The 27,081-nt window shown below is 37.0% G+C and overlaps 1 protein-coding gene across 3 annotated transcripts in view; it reads left to right on the top strand.

Moving 5' to 3' along the window:
• Positions 1-27,081, top strand: part of nphs1 (NPHS1 adhesion molecule, nephrin) — a 148,171-nt gene that overhangs the window by 102,246 nt on the left and 18,844 nt on the right. For 2 of the 3 annotated variants that reach the window (XM_051862609.1, XM_051862608.1), the window contains exons 28-33: positions 983-1,106; positions 1,301-1,367; positions 3,282-3,421; positions 3,664-8,456; positions 13,394-13,461; positions 23,191-23,427. In XM_051862609.1, coding sequence (XP_051718569.1) covers positions 983-1,106; positions 1,301-1,367; positions 3,282-3,421; positions 3,664-3,780 — 448 coding nt within the window. In that variant the 3' untranslated portion in view covers positions 3,781-8,456; positions 13,394-13,461; positions 23,191-23,427. The remainder of the gene's footprint in view (positions 1-982; positions 1,107-1,300; positions 1,368-3,281; positions 3,422-3,663; positions 8,457-13,393; positions 13,462-23,190; positions 23,428-27,081) is intronic. The other variant, XM_051862610.1, reaches the window with a different exon arrangement.

The following is a 27,081-nucleotide window of genomic DNA, read 5'->3' as shown; positions in this document are numbered from 1 at the left end:
TATTAATATGTATGCTAATAAGCAACTAGTTAATAGTGAGAATTGGACCCTACCAGTGTCCCTTTGTTACCGGACAAAGGAACAAATCCAAAATGCTGGGTTTCTTTAATTTTATTTTGAACAGACAGTAGTGCAAATCATAGTTTGTTCCACCTAGCGGCATTTAGTCCCCTAGCCTCCTATAGTGTATTAAGCACTAAGCAGTAAACAGAATGCACTCTTGTATAGGTCATATTTTTTGCATGGCTGATAAAAAACAAAAGGTATTTGGTCACAATCAGCTACAAAACTGAAAAGCATCTTATGTTATAAAAGTACAAAATAAATAGAATAATGAAAAATAAAACTTAGTTACAATTTGCTCCACTTAAACTATATTTAAACATTCAAAGATTAAGCCCAACCCTCCTATACTTAATTTTCCGCATTCCACTCCGTTTCATGCACAGTTGAGCGCGCGAACCTACACATTCGACTTGTGCTCACTAACTAGTGGACTTTGGTTTCAAGTGCTCAAGTCATTCGCATATGCGGCATTCTTCTGTCTTCCTGTTGTGGCGGTTAGCAAATAGCATTGTATTACTGCGCACGCCCCCTCCTGGATTGGAGTGTGGATTGTCCATGACTGACTGTATTCATCGTCTGATTGCATGCACCGAACCATGATGTTCGCACCGTATGGTTTGGGACGAATACATCATGTACCATTACACCCCTAATATATATATATATATATATATATACATACATACATACACAAATAGATATTTCTGTGTATATGTACAACATGCATTAAGAAAGTAAATGTTGTAATTTAAACCTTCTAATAATTTGCCTTAAATATTTAATTTTCCAGACATCTATGAACTGCTTTTTGGAAAATTCTCCCTGGTTGCAGAAGTTTTTCATTCTTGTCTGGTTTTCTAACTTGCAGTTGTGATTTGTTGTGATTTGTGAATGTGAAGTTTCTCTGTTTCTACAGGTCCACGTCGAGCAGCTCAACACGCTACGCGAGCAGAGAGCTTATCAACGCCTCGGCACAACGAACGCTTCTCATCGACAGCAGCTCCGAGCCTGACAGCAGCGTCTATGAGAGCTACGGACGGGTATATCACTGGACACTCACGCAGTCTGTTCAGGCTTTCCAATAAAAAGGGCTGTTCTAGAAAAACGTTCAGATAAAAATACATGAAAGGACTGTTTGCTGCCTTGTAATGAAAAAGATCCCACCTGAATTCACAAACAATATTTATTGCTACTGAAGTTGTCCTTTCTTTTTCCTTTCCCAACATCTCAATAGCAGGAGAATTCTCATTATTACTACAGTCCTGCGCTGTATACTCACTTTGAAGGCCCCGAAGATCTTGGTGAGACTTCGTTTAATGTGGTTATACACTTAATAGGGATTTTAAAGCTTAACTTTTGACATTTTTTAGGTTTAAATCTTGCCTTTGTCCTGATCCCTTTCCCAAACAACTTCTTGCCTATTTAACAAAAATCCCCTGAATAAACAACAGATATTTACTTCTACAGTCACTGTCACAATATTAGGGTGTTGTAGGTGGGGCATTGCTATGCGACTGCAAATGTTATAATGTTTTTAGTACATTGCTATGCAGTTGCTAGGGTGTTCTGAGTGTAACTCATCTCTATGCAGTTGCTAGGGTGTTTTGAGTGTTTGTTGCCCATCACTATGCAGTTGCTAGGGTGTTCTGAGTGTTTGTTGTCCATCGCTATGCAGTTGCTAGGGTGTTCTGAGTATCTGTAGCCCATCACTATGCAGTTGCTAGGGTGTTCTAAGTGTCTGTAGCCCATCGCTATGCAGTTGCCAGGGTATCTGGGTGCTTGTAGCCCATTGCTATGCAGTTGCTAAGGTGTTCTGAGTGTCTGTAGCGCATCACTATGTAGTTGCTAGGGTGTTCTGAGTATTTGTAGCCCATCGCTATGCAGCTGCTAGGGTGTTCTGAGTGTTTGTAGCCCATTTCTATGTGGGTGCTAGTGTTCTGAGTGTTTATTGCTCATCGCTATGCAGTTGCTAGGGTGTTCTGAATGTTTATTGCTCATCGCTATGCAGTTGCTAGGGTGTTCCGAGTGTTTGTAGTCCATTGCTATGCAAGAGCTAGAGTGTTCTAAGTGTTTATTGCTCATCGCTATGCAGTTGCTAGGGTGTTCTGAATGTTTATTGGTCATCGCTATGCAGTTGCTAGGGTGTTCCGAGTGTTTGTAGTCATTGCTATGCAAGAGCTAGAGTGTTCTAAGTGTTTATTGCTCATCGCTATGCAGTTGCTAGGGTGTTCCGAGTGTTTGTTGCCCATCGCTATTCAGTTTCTAGGCTGCTCTGAGTGTCTGTAGCCCATCACTATGCAGTTACTAAGGTGTTCTGAGTGTCTGTAGCCCATCGCTATGCTGTTGCTAGGCTGTTCTGAGTGTCTGTAGCCCATCACTATGCAGTTACTAGGGTGTTCTGGGTGTTTGTAGCCCATCACTATGCAGTTGCTAGGGTGTTATCGTTATGCAGTTGCTAGGGTGTTCTGAGTGTCTGTAGCACATCACTATGCAGTTGCTAGGGTGTTCTGAGTGTTTGTAGCCACTCACTATGTAGTTGTTAGGGTGTTCCGAGTGTCTGTAGCCCATCGCTATGCAGTTGCCAGGGTGTTGAGTGTTTGTAGCCCATAGCTATGCAGTTGCTATGGTGTTGAGTGTTTGTAGCCCATCGCTATGCAGTTGCTAGGGTGTTGAGTGTTTGTAGCCCATCGCTATGCAGTTGCTGTGGTGTTGAGTGTTTGTAGCCCATTGCTATGCAGTGTTTGTGTCTCTCTAGATACTGTATGACCAGGGTTGCTCTTTCAATGCAAGTTTGTGGGATTTGTTCACCTATTTTATCATATTTATGCCATTCAAAATCACTTAGAAAACTAATAGTTTATCTCTCCTCAACAAGCCACATGGTATCATTCATGACTATTCCACAAACAGCATTTAACCTGTTTAATAGTCAGTTAGGGATTTGATCAAACCTAAGTACTAGTATAGTAATAGTGATTCTTGCCTTAGCAGACGTAACAAAGAAATATATTCTTGCTCTCTGAATGTGTGAGGGGAGGCATTTTAAATCCCTTTTTCTGCTTTTAAAAGCTATTTTGTTTTTATGCAAAGTGAGTATTCAATATTTGAGCAAACCCCCCTAGTGACAGTTGTTTTTGGATTAGTTAACAATTAAAACGTTTTTGCAACTAGGTACACGGCTGAAGTATTGATGTGCTGAGTTTCCTTCCCTCCAGATGGCAGACACGGCACAAGCCCTCTCGCTCATGACTATGAGGAGGTGACAGGCTGGGGGACGTACCAGGATCTGCAGGGCTACTCACTGCTGCCCCCTGCTGCCCACTCTGATCCACGAGCACTCTCCACATATCATGAGGTGGGTGTGAACCAACAACCAGCTGGAAAGATGCACTTAATGCCAAATGTGTGATCGCTAATTTACAATTGTGCATTTCATATCTAAATTCCCAGTTTTAATTCAAAAGATACATGATAAACAGAAGCTCTGAATTATGGTATTGCACAGTAGTGGTGCAATAGTTTTATATATAATAGATTCTGTCAGTTTGCTGTTTTTCTTTTGTTTATAGCTGTCGTTTTTTCCACTTTTTTCCACAGGGAAGAGTATACGGTAAAGCTGATGTGGACGTAGCAGCCGGAGTTTATGATTCTATGGTGTACAGACGCAGGAGAGACACAGACTTGCCGTTTGAGCTCAGAGGGGAGCTTGTTTAATAAGAGTGGGGCTGGAGAAGGCGTCAGTCTACCAGCTCTATTCTGAGACTGGCTTGGGTTCATGAGTTGATAAAACATGTTTCCTTTTACTTTTTCCTATTATTTGTCTAAAATACATTCTCATTACATTTTAGGCCCTAAATGTTTAATTTGTTCAATAAATAATTAATTTGTTTTAAATTTGGTCGAAATCAGTTGTTTTTTTGTTTTGTTTTTGAGATCTGCTACTTCCATACTGTATGTCCCCCTTTTAAAACATCAAACAGGATTTCCAAACACTCCTCATATCTGTCATTGTTTGGACAAACAGATAGCCCCGTCCCCAAACTTACACCATTGGGTTCTCGGAAATCATCCAACGAATGTCTTACTGTTCAAAAGTTGGTTGTCTTGGTTCTACATATATTTAATCAAAAATACAGAAAAAAACTGTAATATTGTGAAATATTATTACAATCTAAAATCTTTTTTTTTTTTTTCTGTCTGAATATACTTTTAAATGTAATTTATTCCTGTGATGCAAAGCTGATTTTTTTAAAAAAAATATTAAACTTTTAATTTTTTTTTTTTTATTTCTGTTTTCAAAAAATATGTCTCTGCTTTTAGGCCTGGGTGTAGAGGAAAATATTTTAACACGACCTTTAAAAATTTGTCCATTTATATATGTTCAAATAAATTACAACAGCAATAACAATGTGCAGTTACAAGCTACTCTAGTAATTGCATATTAGCTCATTAATTTGTATTACTAAGAAACTGATTATGGATTTGTTACAAAGTGTGACCCTTGTCTGTAGTTTAATATGCAGCTTTCTGAGGCCTATAGCATTTACTAAGTGTTCTCATCATCTACCTTCAGTAAAAAAAAAAAAAAAAAAAAAAACCTCTGGTAAGAGCACGTGTTATGTAATGCAGCTTTTTAAGCGATGAGGTACTATCAAACATCCTATTATTTATTCTGAGCTTAATCGTTTTTCCTGATGGCATGCGTTCCTCTTGGGATTCTTGGAAAGCGTGGAGCTTTGTCCCAAGAGGAAGTCTTTGAATGTGAGAACGAGGATAAAAGTCTTGAATCCTTGAGTCTGCGGAAGCTGACAACAATAACATCAACAACAGCAGCCTTCTTCGACACACATTTGTGTTGTTATGTATGTCATCACAATGAGTTAAACAGGGAAACTAGGCAAAGGGTAAATTTTTTATTAGCTTGAGAAGAAATCATTGGCTTGGAAAAGGTTGCCTTGAAGAAATATGAGAAAAAAAAAAAAAAAAAAAAGAAACTCCTGATATCAATGATTTACCCTCATGTCATTCCAAAAGCATAATATTCTTTTTTTTCTGTGAAACACTAGATGTTTTGCAGAACGTTCATGCTGCACTTTTTCATATAACAGGGAATAAAGGGCTGTCAAGCTCCAAAGACTTAAAATTCAGCATATACTCTAAGAGTCCGTTCACATGACACCATTTTCAACTAAAAACTGGAAACTTTTTTTATGTGTTTTGGCCATTCACGACAACGGCATTTTGCGGGCCTGAAAAAGCAATCTTTTGAAAATGGGTTTCAAAGTGCAAGTTTTTGAAAATGATGCTGTTATTGTCTCCGTGTAAACTACAAAAACATGAATTTGTGAAAACCGTGACATCATAGTGTTTCTTTACAAAGTAACATCGCCAACTATTTGCCTGGCAGCATAATACAGCACTGGATCAGTGTGGACAGGGATCGTTTTGGCGACGTTGTTGTCTGTACGCAAAAAACTCAAAGGAAAAACTTTTTCATTTTTAGTACATCGTTGTCATGTAAACATACCCTAAAAAATAATAAATAACAACCTTAATTAAATATTTTAATATCACTTAAATGATTGAGTTGGACATACTAAAATAAATGACTAAAAATTCCAACAGTTAATTTGACATATTTAAGTTTTTGTAGGAAAAAAAAAAAAAAAAAAAAAAAAAAAAAAAAGTATTTGACCAACAGATTACATTTTTAAGATACACTTAATATTTGTATTAAATTTGAATCAAAATATTTGAGAATGGAGAAATGATACCGACCAGTTTCAAGGACTACAATTATCAATATCTTTAACAACAAATTAATTAATGTAGTTAGTAGGAAACAATTAACTATCATGCTCAAAGAGAGGAAAATTTGATTTTCCCAGAGTGCTTTGATACAGACTTTTTCACAAAATTAATATAGAAGGAGATCTGTTAATGTTTAATGTTCTGTTATGTTGCTGTTTTGGGGGGTTACCATTGTGGACCAAGTACATCATAGTTTAAGCTTTCGAATCACATGGCCTACATTTGTGGTGCTTTTTTGTTCTTTTCTGGATCTTGACAGTCCATTGTCTCTATCTACCTTTGTTTAATGGAAAAGAGCAGCTTTTAGATTAAAAATCTTCTTTGTGTTCCACTTAAGAAAGAAAGTCATACCGGTGTGGGTATTTCTGGGTGAACTGTTCCTTTAAAATTCAGCTTGTTTCTTCTGTCTGCTCTGCTGGATGCTTTCAACTAAGCTGGCTTATCAAGAGTGGATGGTAAATTACAGGTTGGGAAGGATGCCAGTGCTTCCGCATATTGGCATAACAGCTTGTTTAATTGTAAATCAAAGGTAGTCTATAACCCATTGTCTTCTGCAGCTCTAATTTCTGAGATTTTATTGGTGTCATTTGGCACAAGAACTAACACTGCAATCTCCCTCCCTTTTCATCCGATGCTCCTTTAATGCTGATATTCGCCTTCATGTCCATCGAGCCCCGGCCGTGACCCTTCGCCCTGCCGCCACCGTGACAGAGAGCAGACTTCCAACGCTGCTAATATGAAAACAACTGTTCAGACACCTGGCTTGAGGTGGGCCGATCTCATCTCCTCTCTTCTGTGTACCCACAATCCACTTGCCCTGTTGACCGGTTCACCAGCCATGTCAAACGCCTCAAGCAGCCACAACGTCTGGAGATGGAAAGTTATTGTTGCCATAGTTACTGCCCCTTTCCACCACGTTTAATGTTGTCTATCTTGCAGGTGCTTTATGGTGGAGGAAATACCTGCATTTTTAGTATTCCATGATATTTCAGAGCATTTGGGCATCTAGTGGTTTTTCTTAAAGATTATTGCTTAGATTGGAATGAAGCCATCAGTGATTATCTTTAGCGGATGTGATTTCACCTGAAAAAAAAAAAAAAAAAAAGTTTATGCCTTTTCTTCTCATTCTCCTCTATAAAACTCAGATCAATAAACCACAGTCTTACAACTGTTTCAGCAAAGGTAGGCTATGCAAATGAAGGATGAGGTGTTGATTATGTCGAGTAGTACAGCAGGATATTAAAAGAAATGTTATTACGCTGTATATATTTATTGTACAATTTTCCGCTTAGTATTCATCACACGGTTTCTCCATGTATACAACTGTATATCGACATACAGTGTAAGCCTGTATATCCAAAGGTTCATAAATTCAGGTGTAAATTAATCACAGGTACTGTTTGTATGTACCGTAGCTGTTCGTAGGTAAAGTGTGTAAGAGGCAACAGTTACAATGCAACTACCTTGATTATGCTTGATTAATAGGATAAAAGACATATGCGGTGTAACCAAATTTAATTTCATATTAAACAGAATATTAGCTCTCAGTTTTCAATGTGATGGTAACGTGCTTGCAGGCAGGCAGACGAAGGGAGGAGGTACAGGTTCAAAAACATTTAATATATATCCAAGACAGGCAGGCAGGCAGTGCTAACACTAAACCATATGGTAACCGGACGAAGAGTACGGGACAGGGAACAACTTAAGTAGTAACAGAAGATTAACTCAAATGACGAACAGCTGATGATGATGATTAGTGTCCACGATGACAGATTGCGGCGGGAACATAGAACATAGGAACATGATCAGTAATAACAAACTTAAAGTCCATACAAACAAACTAAATGTGACATATCACCCCATTTGGACTTTGGAGGATGAAGTGAAGGAGAAGGGTTGGTGAGAGGCAGACGAGGAGGGATGATGGCAGGATGAGGTGAGTGGCTGGTGATGGTGGAATGACGAGGCTCCTGCAGCAATGATGGAAACACATAGATGACACAGACCCAGAGCTCCCCAGTGCCGACAGCCCATGGCGAAGGGAGGAGGAGTCCAGGTGTTGACGTGGCTGACGACAGCCGAGGGACGACTGACGGAGACGTGGCCGATGGAGCCGTAGGCGCAGATGGAGAGCCGATGGTAACGAGCGACATTGCGGTACTGGAGACCCAGGCGATGCCGCTGCGACAACCATCGAAGGTGGAGCCAGAGTACACGAGGGCTGAGGTGGAGCCGGTGTGCTCGAGGACAGAGGTGATGCAGATGGGAAGGAGGAACCCGCTGCAGCTGTAGGGGTGGAGGGCCGGAATGCAGTGGACGGCTCGCAAGTCTGTGGAGGAAGTGGTGTGACGACTGACCAAGGGGGAGCCGGTGGGACGAGGGGACCCGGAAGAGCCTCAAGTCCGAGGGTCTCTGGTGGAGCCAAAGGTGGGAGGAGCCAAGACGGAACAGACAGGTCGACAGGCCGAGATGGAGCAAAGAGTTCCGAGGCCGGAGGCGGAGCTGCAGGATCCTCTCGTGCTGACTCTGCTGGTGGTGCGGCTCGACATCAGAGCGGGGCTCCCACGGAGACGGCGCAGGTCTGTGAACACCCGGCAGTTCTTTCTTTTAATATATTGTATGTTCAGATATTCATACTTAATTTATTCATACAAAAAAAAAAAAAAAAAAACAGGGAAAGAGTTAACTGGTAAGTTTGGTTAACAGAGCATTAGCTAAACATATTATAGTACATGAAACACCATCTCTTGCTCATATTTCTTATATTATACACTATGTTCTTCTTTTGTAATCCTTGAAGAATTACTACAAGTTAAAGGGTTAGTTCACCCAAAAATGAAAATTCTGTCATTTATTACTCACGCTCATGCCGTTCCACACCCGTAAGACCTTTGTTAATCTTCGGAACGCAAATTGAGATATTTTTGTTTAAATCCGATGGCTCCGTGAGGCCTACATAGGGAGCAATGACATTTCCTCTCTCAAGATCCATAAAGGTACTAAAAACATATTTAAATCAGTTCATGTGAGTACAGTGGTTCAATATTAATATTATAAAGCGACGAGAATATTTTTGGTGCGCCAAAAAAAACTAAATAACGAATTATTTAGTGATGGCCGATTTCAAAACACTGCTTCAGAAAGCTTCGGAGCATTATGAATCAGCGTATCGAATCCGCAGTTCAGAGCACCAAAGTCACGTGATTTCAGCAGTTTGGCGGTTTGACACGCGATCCGAATCATGATTCGACACGCTGATTCATTACGCTCCGAAGCTTCCTGAAGCAGTGTTTTGAAATCGGCCATCACTAAATAAGTCGTTATTTTGTTTTTTTTGGCGCACCAAAAATATTCTCGTCGCTTTATAATATTAATATTGAACCACTGTACTCACATGAACTGATTTAAATATGTTTTTAGTACCTTTATGGATCTTGAGAGAGGAAATGTCATTGCTCCCTATGTAGGCCTCACGGAGCCATCGGATTTAAACAAAAATATCTTAATTTGTGTTCCGAAGATCAACAAAGGTCTTTACGGGTGTAAAACGGCATGAGGGTGAGTAATTAATGAGAGAATTTTCATTTTTGGGTGAACTAACCCTTTAAAAAAAATGTTTGTATGAACTATCGGATAGAAATTCTGAGAAAGATTACTTATTTATGAGAAATGATCCTTTACAAGTAAACAATAGCATAACGGATAAGGAGGCTGCGGCAGATGAGATATGATAACAGTCCGTGTTCTGTACGATAAAAGAACAAATCCCATACTTCCCCTGTTATGCTCACATTTCCCCCTTTGAGCTGAATACGTGAGAGCATAGAAAAGTCACAAATTCTACACACGCACACACAAAAACACCAAACAGAGCCCTCACTTGAGCTTGTACTGTATGTTGTAATCTGTCACATGATAATGAGTCCTAGTACACAAACACACCCACATGCTCACGCACACAAACAAACTCAATCAATGTGTGTGTTCTCATGGCAGTTGAAAAGAACACAATCTGAACCGCCTCTCCCTTCATTTGGATCATCATCTGCCCAGCGCGGTGAAATGCTGTTTTGCCGTAGGGTAGATCATCTCAGATCTCTATTGTCTATCCATCTAATGATGGTGAAAGTGCCAAAACTCTTTTAGAAGTTATTTTAGATTTACAGTGCAGTCACAGTTCATTATATCTTAACAAATGGGAAATGTAAAGTTTAATTCGTTTGTTAGTGCTATTGAACTTTAAATTACTTTTTAAGAGATAGGATTTTTACCTCGTGGGTAAAATAATTTATAGTCTTAAAGTCACAGTGAAATAAAAATTGACATTTCTTATTTTTTATGGAATATTGCAGTTTTTATCATAAATGATTCATCTGTGCACAACTTTTTTTTTTGCCTTGTAATCTTTAATCAAAATAACTTGCAGTGACATCTCTTCTCTTTTCTGATGATGTGTTTAGTGGTGCAAGGGCGGGACAACCTGTCACTCACATGACATCACAGCTATAGCAAACCACAACCATCCAATCACTTTCCGAAGGACAAAATCAAGTCCCGCCCTACATATTTTCTTGTTTGAGAAGCAGTTTCACACAGATATACATCACAATAGGGAAGAAGAGATGATCACAACTTCCGTTTCTTGCCGACTTTAATGGCTTTAAAGGGTTAGTTCACCCAAAAATGAAAATAATGTAATTTATTACTAACCTTCATGCCGTTCCACACCTTCATTAATCTTCGGAAAGCAAATTAAGATGGCTCAGTGAGGCCTGCATAGCCAGCAATGACATTTCCTGTCTCAAGATCCATTAATGTACTAAAAACATATTTAAATCAGTTCATGTGAGTACAGTGGTTCAAAGCGACGAGAATATTTTTTGTGTGCCAAAAAAACAAAATAACGACTTATATAGTGATGGCCGATTTCAAAATACTGCTTCATGAAGCTTGGGACCATACGAATCTTTTGTGTCGAATCAGCGGTTCGGAGCGCCAAAGTCACGTGATTTCAGCAGATTGGCGGTTTGACGTGTGATCCGAATCATGATTCGACACAAAAGATTCATAACAGTCCGATACCAATGGCTCAGTCCACCGCTCACCCCTCCCTTTCGAAGCACATATGAAGCTATGGTGGCCGGCACAGGACAAAGATGTCGTCGTCTGAGACAGAAGAGAGTATCCAGTCAAGCAATGAGCAGTTTGTCCGTTTAGGGCTACTGTAGAAACATGGCGGCGCAAAATGGCGACTTCAATGTAGGGGACCCGCGGTGTATGTTGATAGAAATGACTCATATAAAAACTCATATAAAAACATAATTCATTATGTAAGGTCTTTATACACCACTGAAAACATAGTTACAGTCAAACCAAAATTTATTCAGACACCTTGAACATTTCATTCATTATTACAGTTTATTCACTATAGTTTAAAAAAAAAAAAAATGGTAATAAAATATGACAAGATCTCAGAGTTAAACTGTGTCAGAAGAAAACAATCTTAATTATGTCATATAACACTTGGTCAGGTCAAAGTGTCTGAATAATTTTTGGTTCCAAATTTTTATCAATTTTACTGGTAGTCCACTGTATGAAGAATTTTTGGGTATGATATGTCAGTTTACTTTATTTTGCTATCCTCACTTACATAAATGAACTATAGTGTCCTGCACCCACTAGTAAAAAAAAAAATATAAAAAATTATATCTAGTGTCTGAATAATTTTTGGTTTGACTGTATGTATATTATATTGCATTTCTGTCAATAGATCCTCCTAAATATTACACACTGGACCTTTAAGAAAATGTAAGTTTAACTATTTTTCAGTTAGCTCAGTTAATTATTTATTATTTATTTACTTTATTATTTATGAATAAAAGATTAATTGTGAATTGCAGTCTTTTTAATCCAAAGTAAATCCTATTGATACTAATTTGTGGTCATCATACAGTATAAAAAATTAACAAGAGTAGACTATTGTCTTGAGAGACCTGAGGAAATTAGATTTTGATAAATTTCCATATAAAAGGCACAGAGAATTAATGAATATTTCCCGCAATTAGTCTTGTGTTATATGGGCATGTTGTCATTTTCTCATTTCCATTGAAGCATTACCTCAAATCAGCATTGGCGTAACACAATAAAGCAGTTTATTTCGATGCACTGAGTAAATTTAACTCTGTCTGCATGGTCAGCGACAGCTAACCAGCTTTCATGCACAAATCTGTCGCAGGTAATTTGGGTAGAGCGCTGTAATAAACTACATCCGGTAGGTTTACTGTAGCTGCAGCTGTGCACACATAGATTATGTCACCGCTGTTAAAGGCCCACAGAACGGTTGACTGTGCACTTTTTTTTACTAACTTTGAAAAGTGAAAAATTACTTTTCTCTGCAGAGGACAGATTAATCTATTTTTTATATGTGTATATAAAAGATGACTAGTCGTTAATCACAATCCCAGGTTATTCATCAGGGGACAGGGAAGCAGGGGAATCCGGCTAATTTATGGTGTTTCTTTATCACTTTTGGGTTGATATAAACTGTTCTGTCTATGGGCTACAATGTATGTTGCTTTATTCTTGCCTTAAAGATTTGTTTTGAGTGTCAAATGTTTCATTTTAGTCACATGTCCAGCTTGTTTCTGCTGGTCACAACTCAAATCCAAGCTGTAACTCTCTTGTTCTGGCAGCATGTTGCTGGAAAACAACCTTTTACTGTTCGCCGTCGGCTCATAAGCACTTCAGCGCAAACTAGCAGCATTTTATAATGGAATTTGCATGCTGAACTTTTCTATCAAAATTGCCTTTTCACAGTGTAGATTTTAAAATTACATGAATAATAAAGCAAACACGAACTAAGGTAATAAGAATTTTGATTGAATTTGGCTTGCAGTCTATCTCCCATTACTCTGTGGCCGCAGTATGTTTTGGTTCCTGGTTTCTGCTCATTTACCGTTTGAAAATGACACAAAACGCAGTACATTAGCAATCAGAGCATTGTGGAGTTGGCCAAAACAGTGAGCAAACACAATTTATTCCGTAATCACAGATGATAAAGTTCTGCAAATATGGTTATTCTCAGACATTACCCAGGAGGCTTTGCGCAGGTTTACTGTGACATTTCCAAATGCAGCATTTCAGCCTTGTTTTCTTAGACAGCTGCCCTATGTTCATTACATAATGCCAGACTGATATATAATATATGATATACATGATATACAAAACAAAATGCAAATTACTTTTTTGTTGTTCTAGTTGTTGTCTACCAGGTAAAAACCATATCACTTTGAAAAGTACTAGCACACCTCTCCTTAACAAGCTGAACAATTTAAGGTATAATTCATTTTTATGGAAAAACAAATGCGAGAGCCAGTAATTAAAATAGTACCATTAAAGAAAGTGAGAGTGATTGAAACTGACAGACTATGGCAGACTAAACTCTCTGACAGTTTTATTTTCCATTTAACGTCCATCATCTTTTTTTCCTCTCTCTCTTTTTTCATATCTTTTTTAGAACACTTGACAACCAGAAAGACGTTTCTGCACAGGCGCTTACTGAACACCTCAAAAGATTTCAATCAGGTAATTACCTCTAAAACATGCAATAATAACCCAGGCATGCGTTTCAGCCAAATTGGTGTAATCAAAGACTCATCTGGAGAGGTGTTTTCTTTTCCACTTCTCCCATCAAAAGCAGTTTTATTTGTGCATTCTACACATTTGTAATGTTTTTCTCTAATTATATTTATTATATTTATAAGAAAAAGTCTCATATATGAGTTATTGATTATATTGATTCACAGATGTTACTTCTGTCAAAGCTTTCAGGTAGCCGCAAAGGGGAAAAAAAAATGGAAAACAATGGAAATTTTGTCATTTATTTCACCAAAAGGAATGATGTGAATTATGTACATCTCACATTTTTTCCAAAAAGCATCATCATAAAAATGGTCCATATGACTTGTGGACTATTTTCCAGAAGTTTTCCGAAGTCATACTATAACTTTGTTTGAGGAACAGACTGAAATTTAAGTCATTATTTATTTAAAGGGGTCATGACATGACATTCCCTTGGTCTTTTGGCATATAAGAGGCCTTTGTATCATTCTTACATCCTGCAAGTTCCATAACTTAAAACGTCCTCGTCATCAATAAAAAAGCATTTATGCAATCAAACTGTAAAAAAAAAAAAAAAAAAAACTTTGTTTGGAACAGAGGTGGCATGTGACGTCACAGGGGCACAATCATTTGCATATGGCTGCCTTTGGAGCAAGACAACAACGGCTACTTTTACATCATCGCATCGTTGTCCCCGCCCACTGATGTTCAGCCAATAATGAGCGAGTGGATCTAAAAAAGGCCTAGTTGTTTACGATAACATTGCGATAACAAAATTAAAAAACACTGAAGTCTCACAGCAGACACGCCCCTTCAAACAGAGCGTTCAAATCAGAGGGCTAAAATCAGAGTAGAAAATAGCCATTTATTTCTAAATTATGACAATTATTTGATGTAAAAATCATAAGTGCACCTCAGGAAACATTATAAAATAAAAAAATAAAAAAAAAAAATCCATTTCATGACCCCTTTAAAACGTTCTTTTGAGGTTAGACTTGTGAATGAATCATTTGATAGAATTATGAACTATTCCTTTAAAGAGAAAAAGGAAGTTTAAAAAGAGTTCACAAAATCTGGACCTGAATCAGTCCAAATGTTAATGCACTTGAATAGATTTACTGGACCGAACACTAATGTGCATGCTCAACAGATCATTTTGTTTGTGGTTTCTGTTGTTTTATAGCTAGTTATTTTTTATCATTTCATAATGATGGGTCTGTCCCATCCTCTGATGACCAGTGACAAATTATGGCTACATTGGTCCCTAACTGCCACTTTTTCTGTCAACTGCAAGGACATGCACTCAAAGCTAAGTGGTGCTCAAACAGCCTTGTTAAAACTCTGTTCTCTTCATTATGCTAGGTAGTGCTAGAGTGGGAAAAAATTAACTTGATCTGTCCCACTTCAGTTAATAAAAAGCTTTTGGGGAAATAACACTTTTTCTTTTTTTAGGCTGTCTGAATTACTTTTAATGGGCTGACATGACGAGACCATTGAGTCCTTGTAAAAACCTTTTTAAAATTCGCACCCTAATTAATAAATAAATTCGTCATGAAACGGAAGTTACGATAGACTTTTCTTCACTTTAATGACGTATATCCAAGTGAAACAGCTTCTCGAACAAGAAAAAATGTAGGGCGACTTGATTCTGTCCATAGTGAATTGATAGGAGTGTTGTCGTTTGCTATAGCTGTGATGTCGTGAGTGACAGGTTGTCCCGCCCTCGTCATCAGAGAAGAGATGTCACTGCAAGAATTAATTACACATGAATTAAAAAAAATAATGATGTGCACTGATAATTCATTTATAATAAATACTGCATTATTCCATTAAAAAAAATGGGGGGAAAAATTTATTTCATGGTGACCCTAAACTTCTATATTTTTAGTTTCTTTCTTTTTTTCTTTTTTTTTTTTTTAACTTTGTTTCATAGTTTTAAATTTTTTTTAATGCGCTTTTCATACTTACAAATTTTCCATAGTGCATGATAAAACGGTTGAAAAAATATCATAGAGTAAAGGTCTGTTCATGCCAAGAACATTAACTATAAAGATAATAACAATAACTATCTTAGAGTCCACACCAATGAATGATAACATTGTTTAAGCGTGCTGCAGTTATGGCATCTGTCGCTACTATTCTTTTAGTTTTTAGAGGGATTATTAAAACTTTATAGTTACCGTTACATAACACAAATTCTGGAAAAGTTGGGACGTTTTTTAAATTTGAATAAAATGAAAACTAAAAGACTTTCAAATCACATAAGCCAATATTTTATTCACAATAGAACATAGATAACATAACAAATGTTTAAACGGAGAAATTTTACAATTTTATCCACTAAATGAGCTCATTTCAAATTTGATGCCTGCTACAGGTCTCAAAAAAGTTGGCACGGGGGCAACAAATGGCTGAAAAAGCAAGAAATTTTTAAGAGATTCAGCTGGGAGAACATCTAACAACTAATTAAGTTAATTTATATCAGGTCTGTAACATGATTAGCTATAAAAATGGTGTCTTAGAGAGGCAGAGTCTCTCAAAAGTAAAGATGGGCAGAGGCTCTCGAATCTGTGAAAGAGTGCATAAAAAGATTATGGAATACTTTAAAAACAATGTTCCTCAACGTCAAATTGCAAAGGCTTTGCAAATCTCATCATCTACAGTGCATGACATTATCAAAGATTCAGAGAAACTGGAGAAATCTCTGTGCGTAAGGGACAAGGCCGAAGACCTTTATTGGATGCCCGTGGTCTTCGGGCCCTCAGACGACACCATATCACTCATCAGCATGATTGTGTCAGTGACATTACTAAATGGGCCTAGGAATACTTCCAGAAACCACAGTCGGTAAACACAATCCGCTGTGCCATCTGCAGATGCCAACTAAAGCTCTATCATGCAAAAAGGAAGCCATATGTGAACATGGTCCAGAAGCGCCGTCGTGTCCTGTGGGCCATGGCTCATTTAAAATGGACTGTTTCAAAGTGGAAAAGTGTTTTATGGTCAGACGAGTCCAAATTTGACATTTTTGTTGGAAATCACGGATGCCGTGTCCTCCGGGCTAAAGAGGAGGGAGACCTTTCATCGTGTTATCAGCATTCAGTTCAAAAGCCAGCATCTCTGATGGTATGGAGGTGCATAAGTGCATACGGTATAGGCAGCTTGCATGTTTTGGAAGGCACTATGAATGCTGAAAGGTATATAAAGGTTTTAGAGCAACATATGCTCCCCTCCAGATGACGTCTATTTCAAGGAAGGCCTTGTGTATTTTAGCAGGACAATTCAAAACCACATACTGCAGCTATTACAACAGCATGGCTTCCTCGTAGAAGAGTCTGGATGCTGAATTGGCCTGCCTGCAGTCCAGATCTTTCACCCTTAGAGAACATTTGGTGCATCATTAAATGAAAAATATGTTAAAGACGACCACAAACTCTTCAGCAGCTGGAAACCTATATCAGGTAAGAATGGGACCAAATTCCAACACCAAAACTCCAGAAACTCGTAACCTCGATGCCCAGACGTCTTCAAACTGTTTTGAAAAGAAGAGGAGATGCTACACCATGTAGCAGGTACCTGTAGCAGGCATCAAGTTTGAAATGAGCTCATTTTGCGCATAAAATTGTAAAATTTCTCAGTTTAAACATTTATGTTATCTATGTTCTATTATGAATAAAATATTGGTTCATGTGATTTGAAAGTTTTTTAGTTTTCATTTTATTAAAATTTAAGAAAAACTTAAACTTCCTAACTTTTATGGAATTCGGGGTGTAGTCATTGTCTTTGGTGTGAATGTGCCATAAAGGAATAGTTCACTCAAAAATGAAAATTCCTCATTCATTCACCTACAAGTTGTTCTAAACCTGTATGAATTTCTTTCTTCTGTTGAACACAAAAGAAGATATTTTGAAGAATGTCGGTAACCAAACAGTTGATGGACTTCATTGACTTCCATAGTATTCTTTTTTTTTCATACTATGGAAGTCAATGGTTTGGAATTCTACAGGTTTGGAACAACTTCAAGGTGAGTAAATGATGACAGAATTTTCATTTTTGGGTGAACTATCCCTTTAACCTGTTCCACATCTAGAAAACAGATATTATAATGACCAGTAAGTAATCCCCTAGAAACCACCCAAGGAACCCTAGCAACTACATAGCAACACCCTGGAAGCCACCCATAACATCCTAGCATCATAACCACGACGCAAGCAGAGAATCAAAAAACATTTTTTTCTTAAATAAGTCGTATTTTCAAATTGACAAGACAAAGGGACAGAAAATATTGTGACAATATGCAGCATTCTGTGGAAGGGGAAGGAATCCTGGGATTGCGGGGGTCAGTGTTGAGAACGTGACATGGGGACGAGGCGGTCTGAATTATGGAAATCTTCTATTGTTTATTGTTGCAGAACAGACAGTTTACAGTGTGATTTATATAACGTGTAGGTGTTTAAGTATGGAGGACATACAACCGCAGTGGTCTATTTATACCAGGTGGGTTCAGTCAACCGTGCTTATATGCGTACTATTGAATCAGAGGGACAAATGAGGATGTTGATCATTTGAGAACTGTGCAATTTCTTTCTCAAAAAATGTTGAAGCGTGTAGGAGGAGGCTTTCCAGAGATTGTGTGATGTTCATTACAGCTCTTTTGAGGAGGCTAAAAACATCTAAAAAGAAACAAAAAGTTTCAATAGTTTTGTCATTGTAATCTGACCAAATTGTAGACATAGGAGGCCTTGCTGTCATGACAACCTCTGGAACATATTGTTCTATTCTGTTACCACATTTGATTGTGGTTACATATTTCCTTCCTCTCCATTTCAGAGAAGCTTGTGTACTGCTGTATGTCACTCTCAGGTAATCCCAACATTTAAATGAGACGAATGCAAACTAAGAGAGAAAATTCACAAATATAACCTATACAGCAATGTGACTGAATGCAGAGTAAATGAGACTTTTGTTTAAGTCTGCTGCTTCACAAACTCTTCAAATTATGAAGATACTAAAGTTTGTGATCAAGTCAGATTTCAATGCAAGAAATTTTCAAATAATATTCACTCAGAAATTGCTATTAAATTTTACAAATAATTATAAAGAATCAGCATATAACACATTGAATTATACATGGAATTCTGAAGTAGAAAGACTGAAATAATTTTTTTCTTGTAAAACATACCACAATAATATGTTTTATTTGCAACTTTACATTTTTACAGTGAATGAAAAATCATTTTTCAAATTCTCCTTCAATACCAAATTATCTGAATGGTGTGTTTTCAACATTAAATTTTAAGACCTTTATATTCTTACTATATCAGCAGTTATCTCATGTGTTATCTTACATGTAGTTTATTATTTATATTAGAAATTAGATGAGAAACAACTGAGAAGTAAATTTTTATATTTCTTAAAATAAATATGAGTGATGCTTGCTATGCAGTTGCTAAGGCATTGTTAGGTGGTTGCTAGGGTGTTGTGGTTGGTTGCTACTGAAGCCCCGTTCACACCGCCAGCAACTTTGTGGCTACATGTCACTAGTCTCTGTACTGTGAAGTCACTTGTCACTTCTTTGTCATTGGTAGACTGCACGTCTGATCATATCTATAGAAAATGCAATCACAAATGACATTCTGCTGTTGTATAGTGTTAGAGCTCAGTGCATTAAATCATTAACTAGATTAACGGTTGATCTATCAACAAATTAAACTCACTCATACTGTCATAAAATACTAAAACATCATTCGAATTTGACAAATAATCAATTTTCTTGTCCCTAATAATCAACACAATGCAGGGGAAACTGTAATATGAACTGCAGCAGTGCTAAACTGCTCACAGCATCATATAATTAACAACACAAACTATCAATGTATGAATCAAACTCACAAGAGTGCCGACAGTTTCTTTTCCACGCATCATTTTATTATATCCATGTATGTAGTTACAGTCAGATCATATAAAACAGTGAAATCGCTCTGGAATCCTGTCTTGCCTGCACTTGAAACGGTGTTGTGAGCTTCAGAGAGTCTTCAATCCTATTGGTTGTTGCTCGCGAAATTCGCTTCTCATTTGCATAAGCTTTTGTTGCGTCTCCCATCGCTTGACACGCCCACATACTGTCGCCAATGGTCACTGACGCTCGTGTCGCCGGAAGTTGGAAGCACTCCATTGAAATGGATGGGATCATGTCGCTTTGTCGCTGCGTGTCACTGGCGGTGTGAACGGGGCCAATATTATCTGCTTGCAATACTGGAGGCTGCACTTTTAGGACCACAGCAGTTTCAGGACTGCATTTCTAGGACCCTAGTTTTTGTGACAGCGCCATCTAGTTTAAATAATTAAACAGGGTTACCAATGGGTAGGTTTAGGGCTAGGGGCTGGTTAGGACAATATATCAATTAAATTTAATCAATAACATTACCAACGGGTAGGTTTAGGGCTAGGGGATGGTTAGGACAATATATAAATTAAACAATCAATTAAACAACTAAATCATTGCTAATTTTTTGAGATATCAAGCTCAAATTTGGAACACAACTTGTTTAGATTTATGGCTTTGATTTTCTTACAGTTTTAGAGTAAAACGGTTTTTGTAAAATATATACTTCATATAAAATTGAAAATAGTATTTCTGTGCATTTTTCATAAGAATAAACAAAATTCTATAACTTTAACCCTCTACTGCACACATGTTGATGGCACGTGAAAAAAAAAAATATATTCCACATAATTTAAAATCAGTTAATTTGGGAACATTTTATTGATACAATTTTTTTCGTTGCCTCAGGGCAACATTGTTCAACAATGGTATATAGAATCATAGAGAAATGCATCATCAAAATCACTACCTTTTTTTTTTTTTTTTTTTTTAAATGTCAAGAAATCATTAAGTAAAAAGGGAAAAACACTTGAAAGATATTGATATACTGAATTTGATACATGCATAGGTCTGTATCATGTAGTGTGTCATGTCATATAATGTACTTCATGTGATAAGATTTCACTTCCTACGAAACTTAAAAAAGCAGTTCTTCTCTGCTATGAATAGAGGTGTATGTTACAATTTTTGCACATCACTTTGGGTGTTCCTGCACACCCAGGAACCCTGCATCTTCCCTTTTTATAACACATTATGGCGAATGTGAGGTATTGTCCAAAACTTCCTCGAAAAGTACCCCTTAAATCGCACAACGTTGCCCTGAGGCAACGAAAAGAAAAACTGAATTTCTGAACATGCAAAATAAAATAAAAAAAACTTCATAAAACCTGACAAAAGGCTTCTCTACACATTCATACACACACACACATATTTTTTATGTACAGTTCATGTCATTTTAAATAAGATTACTAAAGCAAATAATCTTGCCTTCTTCTCACACCATGTGCTCCTGTGACCATGTGTCATAACAGGATGTCCCGCCTTTAAATGGTGCTTGATAGTGACTCCCACACCTTACTGGACTGTTCTTTTGGCTTTCCCAACCTTTCTAATTGGTTGTAATCATTTAAAGAAAAATTTACTAAACATAAGGCTTAAGAAAACTTTCCGTTGTGCAATGCTGTGCTGTAGAGGGTTAAGTTCACTTTTTTTTTTTTTTTTTTTTTTTTTTTTTTCAGCTATAATGTGTCAAGTGTCGTCTTTAAAAAGAGACCAAACTTAAAGTGTCCCTATTATGCATTTTTGAAGGTTCCTAATATTGTTTTGGGAGTCTCCTACAACAGGTTTACATGCATGCAAGGTCAAAAAACACTTTCGTTTTCTCATAATATACATTTAATTTCACCTGAGTCTTCAATATTTTGTAAACAATTCGTTTGAAGCAGTTCAGAGAATCAGTCTCTCTAAACCCCTCCTTTCCGTGAGCCTACACTGCTCTGATTGGTCGGATGGCCCAATCCTTTGTGATTGGGCTACTGCGTGCCCATTGCTATAACTGAATGACAGCTATCAATTCGCAAGACATTGCATACAATGTATGGACAGAAAAGATAGCATCAATTTTACCGTATCAATTCGAGTCCGACGATGAAACGTCTGAAGTAGTCGATCAACCAGAAACTGATTCGCAATCACGACTGGAGTATGACGTTTCTATATGGTAACTGTCACCTTAGTTATTTATAAGACGTGATAGCAGCGTCACTGTTATACTTTATGTAGGTGCGCCTGTAGGAACTGTATCAGAATGCCAAGCGAAGCTGAAAACCTCTAACATAAGAGAAACATTTAGGCCAAATGTGTACAGACTTTTTTGCCATAACTATTAACAAAGAAAAATGGCTATATCATTGTTTGACATTACAATGGGTGTTCACTGTTTACAGAGAGAATACTTCAACTAGTTAGTGCGGACTAGCATCTTAACATCCAATTACAATACAGAAAGAGCTCCACTCTACTGTAATAATAAAAATGCAGAGGAAAAAAACAGTTTGTTTTGTATGTTGTAAACTCCCAAGTTAGCCGAGCACAAACGTGAATAGCTGATAATGCGTTAGACTTTGTAAACAAAAGTCGTGCTCTATCCTTGATCAATACTCCAAGTAATAAGACAGACAAGCTGCATTAATGGACACATTTTTAGACAATATTGGACCCACATCTGAATAGCAGAACTACAGAAACGTGAGTTAGCCGGTTAGCAGGAGACATACAGACTAGGGTGTACGTTACACAACATAACATACAAAACTACGAATTATGAACGATCGCTAGTAAATATAAACATCAATTATTAATAATACTTAGAGGCTGAGATTCAGAGGAGCAAGCTGGTCTAAATAATCTGGGCATTGATCCATATTTTAAGACCAAGCGTTTTGTGAATCCTGCGTTAAACTCCCCGAGGCTTGAGAAGCAGTCGTCAGTAAAATGACGGGAACACAACAAAAGATTGTACTGCTGTGGTATTGTTGAAAAAATAAATTTTCCCTGGCGTCTGCATGCGCAATAAATGGGCGGGCAATATGCTAATGTTTCGTTGGGACGTCACAACGAAATGGCTTGGGATTCGTTTTACAAACGACTCGTTTAATTGACTCAGAGTCGACTCTTACTTTTGAGAGAAAATAACTTTATAAACGGTGCACTTTTAGATTTAAAACTTTGCTGTATGTTTTCATTCACTCAAAGCTATGTTACACGCTACATGAAAGCTAATTTTCAAAAATTTTCAGTTTAAATTGGAAATTTTATTTTCAGCTCTATGCGCAAAAAGTGAATAAATGGATTGTAACTACTGTATAAATATGTTAGTACTATACCCCCCCCCCCCCCCCCAAAATAAAAAAAATAAAATCATTATCAAACTAAAATATAGTACATCAACTTAATAATAATAATAATAATAATAATAATAATAAAAAATCTGTCATTTTTGACTGCCACGCGAAGAGCACCAGAGAGTTAAATGCAATTCTGTGGTTTTTACACATTTTATCCACATTTTATTGACCGACAAATTAAATTTGCTTGATTAGCAAATATGTTGTTGTTTTTTCTACATTGGTATAACAATACAAATATAATACAATAATTCGCATTTGTGTATTGCATATATACAGACTTTATTTTGATCTCAGGGTAGATTTTGAATGAACAGACACAAAGAGCTGCTTAGGCAATGAGCTACAGTGCTGATACACACACAATGTGAGAGGCTGGCATTAACACAGTTTGAACTGTAGACAATAGCTGATGAGACGGGCATAAAAGAGGACTGGCAGATGTGGATGGAGTGAGGGGCCTCAGCACCAGTGAGAACGACAGACTGCAGAGGAAGTCTGAGGACAAGGAAGTTCGACAAGGGCGTGGTCAATCATCTGCCCAACTTACATTTCCTCTCTGTTACAAAGAACTGACAGATGCTGCACTCTGTTCAACTGTGATTGGATGTGATACGCAGGATCAAAATGAGCATCAAGGTAAGTGAAATAAAACAGTTAATATTTGAACGTAGACTTATTTTAAGAGATTTTGAGCTTGTTGAGTATTACATACCAGGTAAGCATTAGAGAATGAGAGAAAAGTAGAGATATAGAGGGAAGGCACACGTGCTCCAAGCATGTGAAGTCACTGTGGACCAGCCTTCTCGTTTATCTGATCCATCGATCATGTAAGACCCAGAGGACGATCTGTCTTTAGAAACAGGTAAACACACTCACTCACCTGCAGTTACACAGCCACAGTTCAATACAGGCTTGCCCTCACATATATCAAAGTGGCTACTTCTAATGAAAAAGGTCTTGGAGGCCACAAAATAAAAGATTAGAATTTATGGAAAGGGGACAAATCAATGTGTAGTATATTTATTTATTGTTATTATGAATGTTTGGAATGGTTTGAAAAGACAAAGGTCAGGGAAAGCTGTATTTCATGTAGAAATGTTATAGGTCATATTTCACCCCAAAATCAGAAGAAAAAAAAATACAATTATATTTTGCATGAAGAAAACGAGGCATATTTTAGTGCATATAAAAATAATACAATTTTGTACTATATGACATTGTTAGATTTATCATGAAAATAATGTCACAAACACTTTATACAGTATCAGCTTATAAAGTTGTTTGAGTTTGCATTATTTTAATAGTTAATGCCATGTTAGGAATGTTACTTTGAAAGTTGTTGCACATTAATGGATAGATCCGTTGAGACATTCACTCTATTTCTTTATGACTCGAGTCATCTCTGCATTAAATGGTGTTATACACGATGGGAATTATTGGCTTGATCTAAACTTTCAACTCTAACTTAAATTGAATGAAACACGTCACACGTGGCAGCAGTACTTTACAGGAAGTAGTGCATAGTAAAATTAAAACAAAATGGCACTACATCCCTTCTTATTTGTTGTTGTAGGGGAAGTGGAGATAATTATATCACAATTTGTTCATTTATTCAGAAAATGTTTAGCCTAAAGCTTTGATATGATGCAGTAATCATCTTTGACATGTCAACAGTCATACTTGTGTTATTTAAAATTTATAACTTAATTGAATCTGATACAATTTAACTATAAGGATACAAAGGCTTCATGCTGCGTTGTGTTCACCATGTGCCAATTTCAGCATAGGGTCACATTTCTGCCGGCTTACAGGAAGCTTTTCCTCTCATGTAGATCATTGCACAATGTGTTGCAATATTGTTACCAAATCAGACCAGACAGCATGAAACTATTCAAACAGCATTTCAACCCTTCAAAAAATAAAACAAATGAGTGCTGTTTGTTGCTAACTGCCTGTTATTTGTGATATTATTATGGTGAGTTCATTGTGCATTTAGTAATGTTACATTTACTCAGCGTTTTTACACTTTTTCTCCCTCAGATTATTAGAAAGATTGACCCCTACTTGTCAACAAGATTAATGTACCAGTATTTCCTGCATTTGAATACAAATCTCAGTATTACTATAAGTTTTGACTCGGCACAACTTACCCCGAACCATCTGGCGTAGTTTAGATCACAGTTAAACTACCAAGCAAAAGTGTACTTTTCTTTCTTTTTTTTTTTTTTTAATTTATACTTGATAATTGATACTACTAGAAAGAATGCATTAAAAAGTAAAGACTTTTGCATTGTTAAAAAAATTTCTATTTCGCATAAAGGCTTGTGCACACCGGGGCGATTATCGCGCACGCTTATCGCCGACGTTTAACGCCTCGTGACTAAACAAAGGGCGCCGATGTGAGTGTGCACACCAATGTGCCAAACGGCAGGTGTAACAGCATCATTAAAAAAAAAAAAAAAAAAAAACGCCTCGGGTTTGTTTTTTTGTTTGACGCGCCGTGTTAACTGGCCAACCAATGAGATTGGTGCTTTTGTTCACGTGCCTGGAGCTGCTGAAGTTACAGTAAAACACGACTTGGTGGCGCTCAAGCACAAAACGGTCTTGCCGAGCACACACTGATACCTAAGAAGAAGACCCCTACAAACTATGGGTGCTCTGCCAGTTCTTGGCCACGCCAATAGAGTACCTCAGAGACGTGTTTTTGTATGCAAAACCTTGAAGCGAGTTAGCATTTTAGGACTTCTGGTTCCATCGCCATAAAGTCAATGGGTTTTTTGAATGGGTTTTTGCTAAATCGCCTGAAATAAGGTCTGTGGTTAACAAAGCCTTTTAATATTTTCACGTTTTGATCTATGACATAAAACACACCAGTTATAACCCACTTGTGATTTTTTAAAAACCTTTATTGTGTCTTAAAAACGGCGGTTGCTAACAAGTTACTAAAAGGGACTACTTCCTTTGGCAGGGAATTTAGATGTCATCATGACAAACAGGAAATCACACTCACTAGCCCTAGTTTCAGTCTCACGTTCTTAGAAGTTTTACCTGTCAGTTAATATACATTATACAGTATATACATTATATAGTCAGTACATTATACAGTCAGTATACAATCAAACATAATACAGTGAAGGATAATCTTTAAAGTTTATTTGGGGCACAATGATCAAACATAAGAATTTTTAAACACAAAGAAAATAATATTAAGGTTTATATAAACTAACAAAATAATAATCAAATAAATAAAACATTATTAACAAAAGATTAAAATATCTCAGAGAGGCACGCATAAACGACATTATTTTCTAATATTTTTGAACAAAACGAATGGACAGCATTTCTCATGAAAAAGTGGTTAAGTATTCATACACAGCGCAGATCATAATCAGCGAGCATGTTTTTAAATAAAGTTGTTTTTTAGATAAAGTTTGAGGAAGCTTGGTGATGGTGATCCACGACCATGGTGTGCTGTAGTCCGTTTATAGCCTGCTGTTAGCTTTTATAGCTTTTAAATGTATAAATGTTGTATTAACTTGTAAAGATTATCTTGATAGACAAAACGTGTAAGTGTCATAACCCTCTGTTAAACACAGAGCTTATCTTTTGCGATTTTCCTAAAGTCTATGGGAAAAATGCATAGGCTTTTAAATGAGGGAACCCGTGCGCCGCTAACTTCTGGGTTGACCTACAAAAACACGTCATCCCTGAGGTACTCTATAGATGTGTATTATATGCCATTTTATTTCTGTATTTTTATTGGGGTTTTTTTACATTCAAGAAATATAGTTGAGAATTTTTTTTTATAAATGTTTATTTGCACTACCGTTCACTTGCACTACTGTCATTGAGTTATTTATACTACCGTTTCTGACTACCATCTCCTCATGTCATGTATATGCCATTTTATATCTGTATTTTTGTTTTATTTGCATTCAAGAAATATTAATTTGAATGTCTAAATCATAAATATGTTTATTTGCACTACCGTTCACTTGCACTAAGCACGAGCGCCATATACTGTCAGGGAGTGAATTTGTAAGTTCACTCGGCACTTCACCAGTGAAAATCGCTTGAGTATGAATACAAAGACGCGTCGAAAAACATCTCGAAAAACGCTGGCAATAAGCGCACACGATAATCGTCCCAGTGTGCACGAGGCTTAATGCTGTTATTTTGAACTTTCTATTCATCTAAGAATCCTTAAAAAAGTATCATAAAAATATTAAGCAGCACAACTGTCTTCAACATTGATAATAATAAGAAATGTTTCTTGATCACCAAATCATC

The sequence above is a fragment of the Ctenopharyngodon idella genome, chromosome 15 (assembly GCF_019924925.1).
Source record: "Ctenopharyngodon idella isolate HZGC_01 chromosome 15, HZGC01, whole genome shotgun sequence".
In the NCBI taxonomy this organism is placed as follows: domain Eukaryota; kingdom Metazoa; phylum Chordata; class Actinopteri; order Cypriniformes; family Xenocyprididae; genus Ctenopharyngodon; species Ctenopharyngodon idella.
Note: the sequence above shows the minus strand (reverse complement) of the source record. Positions and strands in the feature narration are given on the sequence as shown.